Source organism: Manacus candei, unplaced genomic scaffold, assembly GCF_025592945.1.
Source record: "Manacus candei isolate 608988 ecotype Guabito, Panama unplaced genomic scaffold, ASM2559294v1 h1tg000023l, whole genome shotgun sequence".
Classification (NCBI taxonomy): domain Eukaryota; kingdom Metazoa; phylum Chordata; class Aves; order Passeriformes; family Pipridae; genus Manacus; species Manacus candei.
In genome coordinates this window covers 26,836,694-26,850,878 of record NW_026138071.1, presented here as the reverse complement: position 1 = coordinate 26,850,878, position 14,185 = coordinate 26,836,694, and the positions used below count along the sequence as shown (strand labels likewise).

Below are 14,185 nucleotides of genomic sequence, written 5' to 3'. Positions count from 1 at the left end.
AGTTAGAAGGGACCTTTAAAGACCACATCTAGTCCACCTCCCCTGCCATGGGCACGGGGGACATCTTCTATTAGTTCAGTTTGCTCAAAGCCCCATCCAACCTTCTAGGGATCTACCACCTCCCTGCACAAACTGTGCCAGTGCCCCATGGCCCTCACTGGGTGCTTCAGTGCCTCTCAGTAAGGAATCTCCAATTAATAAACACCTTATGTGCTTTTCTGGTAGCACTGGTTCTAATGCCAGCAGGTGGTTGCACCAGCTTTGCATGGTTGGCTTTTCCTGGATCACTCCAGTTACTCCACATGCTCTTCCTTCTCCAACCCTAGAACATCATATCTGTTATGAAGGGCCCCTGCAGAGGGCAGGGGAAGGTTCCTCCTTCTGACTCGAGCAGCGATGAAGGCCCAGTCTCCTTCATCCTGGGAGTTTTGTGTCAGTCAGTTGAAGTTAGTTTGAATTCAGGCTTGCCTTGCCCCTGCACTGCCTTACTGCACTGCACAAATCTTCTTACACTGTGCTGAGCAAGCTGCAAGAACCTGCTAAGTGTATTAGGAGGCAGCACTCACTTTCTAGGAAGTGTATTTCTTCTAGTTTCTTATTACTCAAGAACTCACTATAACCTACTGCACTTATCAGCCTCATAGGTGAGAATTTCTCCCTTTCCACAGCTGGAATTTCTGGAATGGCTAAGAGCTTGTTCAGCTTGTTCACCAAACCAAAGAATGCCAGGCACACACTTTCCTCAGCTTAGCTTTCTGTCTAGAGTGAGCACTCACTGCTCAGTCTTCTGTGTATTCCTCATGCTCCTTGAACTGACTTGCAAAGGTGTTTCCACAGCTCTCCATCACATCAGAATGACAAGAACAGGCAGGGCAGTATGATCTCAGCTAGCTATGGTTGCTCCTGAAACAGCTATCTATGAAGCCTCCAAGACAAACCCATAAAACAGATCAACCAGCCCTTGAACCACCACATTCTGAAACATCACCAGTGCTGCCCTAGCAAAACTAGTTCAGTTGCAGCAAGCACAAGCAAATGCCAGTAATTTTGCCACAAGAGATGAAAAATGACTCAAGAACCATAACCATAACCAACTCAAAGTTTAAAGCATTACAGGGCAGTTTTCAGTGTAAATGTAGCAGCCAACTCCCTTTCCTGTTAGCACTTCATTTTCGCTGTCCAGTTTTAATCTGCTGCTCTGCTTGTACTAATCATACATTACCTTCAGCTGTGGTGAAAGTACTTCCTTCTCCTTCATTGATTCCATAATATCTGGGAACGCTCCACAGTACCGCAGATAAGCCATGACACTGGCATCCAGGTGGTCTGATGTTTGGAGCTCCTGCTTTAGTTTAGCTGCCAAATTTGAGCTGGTATCTGAAGGAACAGACAACCCCCCCATGCCCACAAGTTTTATAAATATGAAAAGAACCTGAAACCAGAACAACCACTTGCAAAATAACCATGATATCTTCTCCCAGTCTGAATGCAGGGTCAGATCAAGTTGGTTGGTTAAGATTTTAACTAACTTAAACAAGTTAAAAGGCAAGAAGTTGTGTTTAGCACCAGAGAAAGTGTTGTAGTTAAAAATCAGGACTCCAGCCCCCTGCCCCCTTTTCAGTATATAAAGATGAGAAGGTAAAAGCAGGCACAAATATACAAATGTTTCTAAACAAAAAACACCCTGCCAGAGGCACAGCTTTCCAATAAGAGACCTAAAAGTAAAAGAAAATGGGAGAAAGAGGAAAAACATAATGTTTTTATGATAAAGTTAACATATGGTGAAAGGAATCTACAAAGTTAAACTTACTGCTGCCACATCCACTGCTCATCACAGATGCTCTTGATCTTACATCATCTTGTAAATCAGAAGGGGTTAAAGTCAGATTATCAGCCTCTCTCATCTGCTTGGAAATAAAATTTTCGCATTTATTTAGTTTTCTGAGTCCAGCTGTTGTTTTCTGCATTCATGATAACTTTGTTACTAGTGCAGATCTTAGCAAATGCTTACTTGATCATAATATTAGAAATGGCAAATACCGCGATGAATGCAACCCTGGTGCTCTCTGGAAGCCATTCCATCTCAATTTTTCCCTCTTTTAACAGTCTTAAGAAACAGACATGTATTTATATTTAATTGCCCCTCAAAAGCAAGGCACAAAAATATACAACTGAAAATAAATTTTCGTAAGTACAGACTTTGTCTTCCTGTGAAATTACAGGATATAGACAATATATAAATATATATATATACACATACATAATATATAAAATATTTCCATTAAAAAAAATCCCTCTATTCTCCAATTTTGAAAGAGACTCTGCTAACACTCAACAACAGATATTTGTAAGTGGGGAGCTGTTTCAGTACACTGAGTGCTGTGGTAGCAAAGGTTTTACAGGTTTTAGCTCGATTCTGGCACATGAAGTGTTATCACACTTTATCAAGTCGATAAACTTTATCAAGTTTATCAGTTATTATCACAGTAAGAAAGGAATTAACAACATTACTGGACCCACCCCCAACACTGTGTAGGTTTCTACTCCTTGGAGCCAATGGCCCATCAAGGATCCCAGGAGGACAGAGCTGAGCAGTCTTTTTTAATAAGAATTAAACCAGACTTGAAATAACACTTACCAAAATCTTCTTTCGCATGTCTTCGTCATCATCAACAGAATAGGTGCTTTCAGAGAAAGCTGGAGATTTTCTGTCTACTCCCACCACTGCATCCCCACTGCCATTGTCAGCCAGCCTAGAATATCCCAGTGATACAGAATTATCTCCTTGCAGGGATGACCTTGTGTGCATAATTTCAAAATTCGTGTTTTCATCTTCTGAAAAGGGCGTCAGGTGAAGCACTGGTTGAAGTTCCATGCTTGAATCTTGCTTTCTCATGATTTCAGGCGAGCCCCAGGAACACATACTTGCAACTAAATTCTGAAAGTCTTTTGAAATGTCTTTGTCTATGTCCAAATTGTGTTTTGGAGAGTCAGGCGTTTGACGAATTTCCAGCATTTGCTGGCAATGCTTTTTCAAATCTTGATCCTCTTCAGAGCTGTAGATCACATCCAACTCCTCAAGCAAGATGTTTTCTTGTGATTGCTTAATCTGAGTTTTTGGATTTGTGCTGTGAGTTGTCAAGTCAAACAGAACTTCATCTTTTTCCTACAATGAAATAACACATATTAATTGCTTAATGGAATTTGAATATGATTTTACAAGCTGAGAAATGTGTTTAAAAAAGATCTTTTAAAATTGGGTGATTTTTTTCCTTCAGGCGCTTCATCTAAGTAATTTTAAGCTAAAATTTTGACCTCTTCAGTTCTGTGGCTGAGTCTAAATGAGGCACTATTTGAGAAGATATTTTAGTTTATTTTAAACCTGTCAACATGGAAATTTAATTTCATCCTCCATACCTCTTACACTGTCAGATACAGTGAATAATTGTTTTCTCTCTCATCTTAGACCATCACCTTAATCCTTTTGTGTTAATCATCCCTCTTAGCTAAGTCCTAGCCTATTTTAAGCCTAGTGCTGGCTGCAAGTACTTCCCTCTTCTCACTGCTCCTCCAGCTTTCATTTTAATACTTTCCTGATTTTCACACTGTTTCCACTTTTGAACCCAAGAATAACAGTATGAGGGTTCTTTGCTCCTCTAAGAATGCTGCCAATATTGTACTTTTTCCAATACTGGGATGAGCATATCCATAGGAAAAAGTCTATTGTAATGAATGCTTGAAGACACAATAGTTTACTTACTTTGACTCAACATTCTCCAACTTTGATGACCATCCCTCCTCAGCCTACTTTAAAACTCTTAGCACTTAAACTATGGAAATACATAATACTGACATAGAGACATCAATTAAATGTTTTAGAATCTGAGTTTCTACTCGAAAAATTATTTTTAAATCATTTAACTGCCCTCAGAATTCCAGCAAAGCTTTATGTCCCTCAAAATTTTACCAGCTCTCTCTTCACTGAACCCTAAGTTACTTGTGTTCCTTAAATGGGGATCTAACAATCCCTACCTGTATAAGCAACATGGTCCAGTAGCCATCAGACAGAAGTCTGCTGCCTTGTACAGACACATTCAGTGGTCTGAAGTATATCAGTCTGCATAGGTCATTCAACACTCTTCCCACCTGTTTCCTTTTCCTGAGGGATTTCTGGGACAGACCCTGAATGTACAGTATCCCCTAGGCAAATGGCACTGATGCAAACTAGAACTTCTAGGCAGATAAAAATACAAGCACCAGGAATGGTCACATTTTGCACAGCTACACTCTTCATTCCGCTTTAAGAATTAACACCTCATTTTACACGGTACTTATCCTATAATTTCTTTAAATAAGTCAACTACCTTGAATGTTTATATCCATATCATACTGCCAATCAGGACCCCCAAAAGCACTCAAACTCTTTTTTCATACAAGCCCTCTTACTAACACTTATCACCTCTATAAGCCAGCCTTAAAAGACAGTAAGTCAATGCATGACAGCTCTTTGAAAAAAGGGTCACCTGGGTCCTACTGCTCTCTAAAATTGAGTGATTGAGTTTAATAAGATCAGGTTATTTGGAGCAAATGGTTCTAGGAAAGATTCAGAATAATTACAAGAAAGAGTCACAGATTTCTAAAAAAAAAAAAAACCAAACAAAAAAACCAAACCAACAAACAAACAAACAAAAAAAAACACCACAAAACAAAAAAAAGGAGACATGAAGTATTTTCAGGTAGTTCTCCAATACAGCCATAAAGGATGGCAAACACAGTCTTGGTAGGTCAGGGTGGGTTGACCTTGGTTGGCTTGCAGATGCCCACCCAGCTGCGCTCTCAGTCTCCTTCCTCAACAGATCAGGAGGGAAAAAATATGATGGAAAGAGCTCATGGATGGAGAAAAAGAAAAGGATATCACCTACTAACTACTCTCACAGGCAAAATAGATTAAATACGTATTCCTCAAGTACAATCTATTGCCACTCAAATGCAGCTGGATGGCAAGAAACAAAGACAAATACTGAAAGAGCTCCCTCCCACCTTTTCTCCCAGGCTTGCTCATTGATCCCAAACTCCTCTTGCTTCTACCTCTGCTCTAGCATGGTCTTTTCCATGGGCTCTTTCTCACACTTTTTTCCCCCCCTTACTCCTCACTGCCTCTCCAGCATTTTAGTCTCTGAAATATGTTTTTTCAGGCAGTGCCACATATATGGATAGTGGCCTTGGCTGTGTCCTGTGGTGGACATAGCTGTGCCCAGCATGGAGCAGCCCTGGGCCCCCTGCAGCTCCCCCACTGCCATCTCCTTGTAATCTACACCCAAAACATACCTTAGGATCCATGGTCAAAACCACACCCAGCTCAGAAAAGCTGGATAAGGTTTCTGTGGGTGCTTGCCCTATTCTTAGCCCTTCCAGGCATCCATTTGTAGCTATTGCTGGAGAAAGGACAGAGACAGACAGACCCTTCAACTGACTCACCACAGCCATCCTTATGTCACAGTATTCACCTTCTCCCTTTCTTACAGCACACAGAAGGATAAACTATAAGGCTTTATACAACAAAAAAACCACTATTAAGAAACAAATCATATACCAGTTTTGCAGTAGGGGAAGCCAGTACTGGGAATGACTGATCATTATTTGCTTCCAGTTCTTCTAATTCCTCCGTTCCCTTTTTAAGGACTACTCCTTTTCTTTCTCTCTGGCAGAATGGTTTGAGAAAGCTAGTCCCTTTGTGACCTAGTTGCTCCTTTAGCTGCTGTGACTCCAACTGCGAAACTTCAGCTCTTTCCAATCGTAAGGCTTCAAGTTCTTTCATATGGGCCTTGATTTGATCTTTCAGCTTTGCAGTGCTACCTTGTAGTTCCTTGATTTCTCTCAAATAAGCTACTTCTTTCTGATTCAGTGCTTGCACCTGGAAATCCAGTCTAGAAACTTCTAATTGAAGACTATAAACATCTTGTGCCTGACTTGCATCTTTCTTTTCCAACTCAGTTTGTAGCTCTGCTGCCTTTTCTGTTAAGTACTGCAGCTCGGTGGTGTCAGCTTCTCTTTGATCCGCCATCGTCTTAATCTGCATCTCCTTCTCTAGAATATTTGCTTCCTTCTCTCTCACGGTATCTTCAAGTTCTTGAACTCGAGATTCAGTTAGCTTTGTTTCAACCTCTCTCTGAGACAAACGTGTTTGGGAAAGGCTGTATTCTTCCTGAAGTGCCTCGTGCTGGATTCTCAGAGAGGCTAGCTCTGCAACATACTGCTCTGATGACTCTCGCAACTGTTGGTATTTTTTCTCCAGAATTTCCACTTCCATTTTGAACTGCAGTTCCTTCTCTTCCAGTTGCTGCTGCAGAGTTTGTCTAGCAGCTGAGACAAGCTCCAGTTCCTCCTGAAGTTCTCTCACTTTGGAGAGTAGTGATGCACTGCTTCTGTTTGGATCGGGATCATCCTGACAATCCACCAGTCCCTTCTTCAACTCATTCTGAAGGTTTTCCACTGGCTTTCCCAATGCAACCTGATAGAAGTCATCTTGGTTGTCACTATCTTCATGACAAACTGGTCCAAACTGTGCCAGTTCTTTTTGAAGCTTCTCAATTACTCCATGGAGTTGCTCTACCTCTTCATCCTTGTCCTTACGCAGCCTCTCCTGGTCAACGCGAAGGTGCTCGACCAGTGATTTGAGTTCTTCAATTTCAGATTTTTGGTCTTCCACAACCTAAGCAAAAGGATAATGACTGAATATTACTGCATGTAGACACAATTACTATTGCACATAGAGTTTACATTTTTCTTCTGAATCACACGTTCAACACCAGGAAGAACTGCACGCTTCAGCTGGTAGCTACTCAAAATAATCTCTACTTTCCTAAGAGAGTTATCAAACAGATTTCATTTACCATAAGATTCTGCTCACCTTGCTTCCCCCCAAAAATCAAGCAATGAACATACAGTAAGCACTCTTACTTTATTCTCCAGAGCATTCTGTAGCTCGAGCTGGAGTCTCTTCATCTGCTCATTCAAGTGATCGATTTCTTGATTCTTTTCTTCAAGTAGTGCTTGTGGGAATGACAAAGCTGAGGAATCATTAATACCCAGGTTCTGACTTTGCTTCACATGAAGTTTTGTTAGATCCTCCTGTCCAGGAAAAGCAATAATCTCATTAGAAAGGACTGACTTGCTCTCTCAACCTAATGGCAGAACAGAACTAGGGGCTTTATTATTATTATTATTATTTGAGTTTGTACCACCAGATTAGACTGCCACAACCCAGAAAATTACCCAAGCTTCTGATTTAAATCAAATGTAGAAGATAATGCTACAAGTATGAATCTAGAATATTGGTGGGCTTTGGTTCTAAAATACCCAGTATTAGTCTTGTAACAGTAATGCAATATTCCCCTGGCAAGAGAAACAAATCAATTATCTGTTTACAACATCATGAGATGATGACTATAACACTCAAGATAGAAGGTTTCTGACATTTTAGCCAGTGCACACTAGAGCTAAGGAAACCTACCTTCAAGTGTGCATTCTCTACCTGAAGCTGGCTGATGCTGGAAGTGCTAAGGTTTTTTTGTATCTCTAACTGCAAGTTCAGCTGCAATATCTCCTCGTTTTTACTGCTCAAGTTATCTTTATATTGGTGTAGTTGGTCTAGCAAGCTTGCAATCTAAAAAAAAGAAGAAAATGCATAGTTGTTTCAATTAAGTCCTCTTATTTAAGTAGAAAAGATAAAAGTTCATTCATTGTCTTACTTAATGACAACAAGTAACTTCAGCAGTTTCTATGATTTAAACTCTAATCAACCTGAACTAATGGAATACCTGAGACATAAAAACAGTGAGAAACTTGTGTTCTAGCTCCGTATCTGTAAAACCAAAGTACTGCAAAGGTGGGTTTCCATTTTCTTTAAAAAAAAAAAAAAAAAAAAAATCTAACTGCTCACATGAGATATGTTAACCTGTACTGTGAACAACCAAGGCTTGACTGATGTAGTTTGCAGTAACAATAGGAGACATATTAGCATTGGATGTGCAACTTAATCACAAGCAGTTAACATAAACACCATTCTCCTCCTCCCAGAAGACAAAAATTAGCATTGAAGTGCCAATCCCAGTAAGAGACATCAAACAGATGAGTCAATAACCACATATTCCTGTGTTTGAAAGAGCAGTGGAAGCAGTGTGATTTTGCCATCCACAGGTTTTATCATCTCTTGCCATAATGGGTAGCAAGGTATAGGGGCTTTGGGAATCTGACTATTGAAGTTAAACTTCATAAGAGACATGGAAATCCCATCTGTAAGAAATCAATTTTTATTATCTCACTGCTCTTGAAAGAATGGTGTACAATTGACTGGAGGATCATCCCATTTTTCTTCTTTGCACATCCTGAACTGGACCAGATGTTTCTATATCATAGATATTATAATAATTATGTAATAATAATAATGTAAACATACATCAGGGTTTTGTATGCATCCGTGCATGTAAATCCAATAGAAGTTCCAAATAATGTGACAAGAGCTATCCCTCATTCTCAAAGTCAAACAAAAAGCTGTCTACCTTCTGCTCCACTTCAACTTTGGAAGGAAAGGGAAATCAGTTTACAACTGATACTGATCAGTCTCAAAGATGATGAGAACTATCACAAGACAGTTTCCAGTGGGAAAGGAGATGAATACAAAACAAAGTAAGAAAAAGGAAGGTTAGTTAAGGCCAAAGCACAGAGAATTCTGGGTAAGAAGGCACATTTATTAATACATTAAATCATTTGGGTTTTGAATGAATTAAATTCCCAGCTATAAGTGTGTACAAAATATTTATGCAATTACGAGAGCAACTCAAGAGTCTGCAGGACTCTACTAAAGCTCTCACCTCTCTCTCCTTGGCCTGAAGTGCTTCCTGCTCTGCCTGTAGCTGCTCCTTCAGCACAGGGGCAGAACTGCCATCCACTGGCACTCGGTGCCTTGCTTCATCCAGCTTAGACTGCAGAGCAGAGATCTGGATCAGGTTATTGTACTGCTGCTGTTGCAATGCCTCTTTATCCTGAAAAAAAAAAATTCATGTTAGAATTAATTGCTGTCAATATAGAAACCTTCCTAACCAGAACAATGCTGCCAAAACACTTCAGCGTCCCTGACAAACCCAGTACAGGAAAAGCACATAATCTCAACAGCCTATAAAGAAATAGGAATTCAAAACAATTCAATGTTTTAGCTCACTGAAGTTTTACTCCTTTATTTTTTCTAATTAAAAAAAAAACTTGCCAACAGCAGCACCACAGTCTCCACCCAATCCAAGGCAGACAGAAAATGAATGGGCATGGCTTTTGTATGTGTGGGTAAAACCACAGAAAGGCTTAAGCTGGGAAAGGTCTCTAGAGCTCCTTGGTCCAGCATCTGACTTAAAGGAGAACCAACTTGGCTCTGCTCAGGGCATTCTGACACGGCAGAGGCATCACTGCCACTCTGAGCCCCCTTTTTCAATATCTGGCTGCCCCCAGTAGGAACCCTTCACCCTACCACTGAATTGGGATTCCCCCTGTTGCAGTTTATACTCATATCTTCTCATCCTTTCACTATGCACCTCCAAGTCTGACTCCACCTTCTCTATAACCTCCTATTATGTGATTGTGGGCAAAAAGATCTCTACAAAGCTCCCAACAATACTCAACCAAGGAAAACTGTTGGCAGGAAACTGAACATTTACTTTAAGATGGTAGAAAAAAAAGTTACTCAAATATTTGGTCAAAGACAAATACTTTTGCTAAATGGAATGTAATTCTTAACTCTAAGCTGTGATTAAATCTGCAGTAGTAACAAAGCACTAAAAACTTCAGATCATGGTGAACAGATCTGGCTTTAAAGACACAGAGCAAGAAGGGCTACAGATTAAGATAATATGACTTTAGACATAGGGACTTATGAAGACCCTCAGTGTTTAATATTCAGTAACATCACCTTCTCAGAAACTTCCAGACAAGCACAAGAGCAGCTCTGAACCACACAAGCATGACAACTATTAAAAGCAAGCTCCACAGTAAGACTTGGAGTAAGTCTTATTAGTAGTATATAAGCATACACTACTTACAAGTAGTACATAAGTTTCTATAGTGGACTTGGAGTATGTAAAACCAGAGTTGATTTAAAACTGTGGCTGTGATACCTGCCATTAATACACCAGTTTAACTGGGTGTGGGGAGTCACAAGCACCACCAATAACCCCTACAAAGCCACTGCCACGTAATGCCAACCCCACTTCAATAAGGATTTAAAAATTACTTGTTTCAGTTCAGTTTCCACTTTCTTCATTTTCTGCAGCTGTTTTTCCAATGAATGTACAGTATTGGAGACCTCAGCACCGCTGCACTTCAGCTCTTGGATCTGTGCCACCAGTTTTTCTATCTCTTTATCACGAGCTGTAATTTCCTGGTGTTTTCGCTCCTTTTCTAATAACAGCTTATTGTAATCATCCATCTTCTCCTTTAGTTCTGCTTGCAAAGATTCTACCTACACAGAAATCACAGTGCACATACATTCAGGCAATATAACAAACTTTCAATTGGAAGCAAGAGTGACTTCATGTCAAAGTAGTGGAGTTTTACTACAGTCTAAAGAAGTGCTAAAATCCCAGGTGAAAATAAAACTAGACGTGGACAGAAAGGATGAAAAAGTAAAAGTAACTTTCTGAAATCTTGTTTTCCAAAGGCAGCAGCTCTTAGGTAGACATTTGATTACTCTCTCTTAATATTTGCAGTATTCTCACAAAATACTAGATGAAGGTATGCTGTCAAAGGAGCCTTGTGGTGTGGGGGGTTTGTTTTAAGATTAAAAAAACCACCAAGACTACATGAATTATTATGAACAGCATTAGATTTATTTCTGTAACCTCAGAACCCTCTTCCAATATTCCAAGGAATTCCTGTTTAAAGGAAGATACCAAGAACCGAAAGACAAATATGCAGTGTAACATACCCAATGCCTACAAATCAGAGAGATTCCCAGGAGTCAACACAGGACAGGTACTTCTTTTTCCAAAAATCATTTAAATATGAAGAGGATACCAATTTTGAATTTGAGCTCACTGAGATCCAACCATACACAGCTGCAGGAAAACAGTCATTCATTCATCCCAGTAATCAAGGTGAAGGCAAGGCTAGGAGCTTTGGTGTGTGTGTGTGACAGAATCTACCTCAAGGCGTGATAAAGTCATTAAGCACATTGAAAGCAAGCTCAGGCAGGAAAGCAGTTGGAAAGGAGAAATAACCTGGTCAACACCAATGAGCAAGGAAGATGAGACTTCACAAAATAAATGCTTTGTTCATCAGTAAGTGTCTGAATTGATGCAAATCCCACTTGGACATTATAAAATAAAAATTCTTTGCATTAAGACAGAACTTTATGTCTTCAAAGTATTATACAGATACTACTAAAGCAGCAAAACACGCTCTAGCCAAATAGAGAAAAAGAGTCAAATTAATAAGTATGGAGAGTGTCAGAGGCTGGTTAAGAAAACCAAAAGTGATTAACATCATATTTTCAACTGCTTACAGGCACATAAACATTTCCTTAATTATGTATGTATCTTACTGTCTTCTCATCTCATCAGCAACTGACCAACTGTTAAGCATAACACAGTTAAGGCCTTACAGTAAAGCTTTTGGGTATAGAAAAATATTCTAGAAGTCTAACCTTTCTAATGCTATAAAATTTTGACAATAGAATCCCAAAACTATGACACTTCAGACATAAAAAGTGTGATTTTAACACCACATTGCTGGGAAGGTGGTATTGCAATCCTGTAGCTAAGGAAAGAAACACTTCCACAACCTTCACCCTCGCGGAGCACACTGCAGCTCCCAAATACCAGCCAGCACTCTTTCCCCAAAATAATCCCACTCCCACATACCTCGAGCCCAGTCAACAGCAGAGAGGGCAACTGTGAGCTTGTTATAGCTTCTGCATGCAGGAATTAGCAGTTCACTTGAACTGGTGTGGTTTGCAGCGAGTTAAGCGCTTCCTGATGTTACAGCTGCATTAAACAACCAAACAAATCCTGACGTTTCCTTTTTGGCATGGAATGCCTGCATTCCTCACCCTACCTACAAATGTCACTTGCTTAGTTACCATCCTGGTGTGTCTTTCTCCAAGTTAAGTTTTCATCCTTTCTGAAATGGGTTGCAAAGCTACAGCAGTTAATTTTTTCAGCCACCCCCTCCAGCATGGAAAATTTGCTCTATCAAAGATGCGGTTGCTCTTACAAGACAAGCTTTTCTAACACTGAGGTACACAATTCCATAAACTATACATAAATAAACAGATAGAAAGTAGTTTACACATTGAAGTTTTGGTAAGCACCAGGTCACAAACAAAAGCTGAAGGCTAAGGCACAGTATCACCACCATTCCAGTATCTTTGTTCCATATACTCCAAACCTCAACTTCTCCTTTCATGACAAAAAGCTCTGGTGCAGTGAATAACTGTCTGTAATACCTTTGAGCAATAAGCCAGGAGAACAAACTATTTATGCAAAGGAAATTAAACTGAAAGCAGTTCCTCATTCCCTGAAAGAATTCTGCCACCCTAAAACCTGTAGCCTTAGCTCCAAGTCACGCCTTGACATATCAAGAGGAGGAAGAAAAGCTAAAGCAGATCTAGAAAGGATTGAAAGTAAAAGGAAAGAAAAGTTAAAGAGATGTTCATGCTGTTTTCCATACCTGTAGAATCAATTCATAGTTCTGTATAATGTTCATTTATGTGAAAAAACACAACCAACCAAAAAAAAAAAGAAAAAGAAAAAAAAAAGCAAAAGTTAATGTTTGAAACCAAGCATCAAAAAAATGAACATGTGTAAACAAGAGCTCATTATAAACCTAAATAGGACAAGGCATGCAGACAAAGAACATCTCTATTATAACTGCTCTAGCTGGAAAAAAATAAATACATTTAGAACCCAGAAGTCATCCCTCAGATGTGCTCTGTAGAGCAGAGTGTCTCTAGTGTTGTCCTCCTCGGTTCACTTAAATCAGACTCAGAGGCTGTGAAACCTTACTGTAAAGCACATACAACAGTTCTTTCCATCACCCTAACAAATAATATAAGTGCATTCTCACTGCCTAAAAGTAGTTCAGTCAGTTGGGGAAGACAAATCTGCTCTCTGGGCAACAACAGAGGGGAAAAAAAAAAGTCTCCCAGGAGCCATATCCCCAAGAAAACACAGGTTTTGTTATTTAATTGCAGTAAACAAACTCCTTTGGTCATTAAGTGTTATTTTACTCACTCTGTATTCTCTGGGCTGTCCTGAAGTCTGTGATTTTGCTGACAGTTTTAACTGTTCTTCCAGTTTCTGAATCTCCTGCTGAAAATCATCGCGTTCATGTTCCCTTTCTATAGCTTGTTCCTGTACACCCAGCCAGAGAGAAAGAAACTTGGCATTTCACTACAATACTGTGAACAAGAATGCTTTGGGGGTTGTTTTTGTGGTGAAGAAACTGTCCATTTAAAAATAATTAACACCTTCCAGTAGTCCTGAAAGCATATCTACAATTACAGAGAAGGAAAAAAACCCCACCTTTTTGACTTCAGTGTACACACAAACTACAACTATCAATTAATAAAAACGAAGAATTATCCTGCAATACTACAGAGAGGGAATTGAAAAAATTAACTTTTTTATTTCTTTTATGAGACTAGAATACCAAAGTCTTAATTTCAAACAAAACTAAAAATATCCCATTTCAGGAACCATCTTCCAAGTCGCAGTCACAAACCAGGAGAAGAATTTATCACCTCCAAACCCATGGAAATGTGATCACAGGCTCACTTACATCCATGAACTGCCGCTGGTTTTTAAGCTGTTTTTCAAGAACTTGAATTTGCTGTTTTAATTCAGCAACCTCCAGTAACTGTGTAGCCAGGTCCTGGTTACTGTGCAGCTGTTCTTCCAGTTCCACCTCCAAAACCTTCATTTGAGAGCGTAAGTTGGAATGGTCCTTTTCTGCCTGACACTGAAGCTCTAATTTCTCTTTTGATAAAAATTCTACTTCCTTGAGTAGACCTGAACAAGAACGCAAAAATAACAAAAGTTTGTCAGTGCAGGGCACAAAAATCAAATGTTTCAGATGAGATTAATTTCAGGTATTTTGGACAGCATCAAAACAAAGAAAAATATTCCTGAGATGGGCTAGA

At 39.6% G+C, this 14,185-nt stretch overlaps 1 protein-coding gene across 5 annotated transcripts in view; it reads right to left on the bottom strand.

Annotated features, from left to right (window-relative positions):
- PCNT (pericentrin) overlaps positions 1–14,185 on the bottom strand; it is a 78,628-nt gene that overhangs the window by 18,146 nt on the left and 46,297 nt on the right. For 3 of the 5 annotated variants that reach the window (XM_051787148.1, XM_051787150.1, XM_051787147.1), the window contains 11 exons: positions 13,825–14,054; positions 13,278–13,397; positions 12,715–12,735; positions 10,280–10,507; positions 8,874–9,044; positions 7,514–7,666; positions 6,961–7,131; positions 5,594–6,712; positions 2,639–3,166; positions 1,811–1,907; positions 1,223–1,377 (listed from right to left, as the gene is read on the bottom strand). In XM_051787148.1, the coding sequence (XP_051643108.1) occupies positions 1,223–1,377; positions 1,811–1,907; positions 2,639–3,166; positions 5,594–6,712; positions 6,961–7,131; positions 7,514–7,666; positions 8,874–9,044; positions 10,280–10,507; positions 12,715–12,735; positions 13,278–13,397; positions 13,825–14,054 (2,993 nt within the window). The remainder of the gene's footprint in view (positions 1–1,222; positions 1,378–1,810; positions 1,908–2,638; positions 3,167–5,593; positions 6,713–6,960; positions 7,132–7,513; positions 7,667–8,873; positions 9,045–10,279; positions 10,508–12,714; positions 12,736–13,277; positions 13,398–13,824; positions 14,055–14,185) is intronic. The other 2 variants (XM_051787151.1, XM_051787152.1) reach the window with 2 other exon arrangements.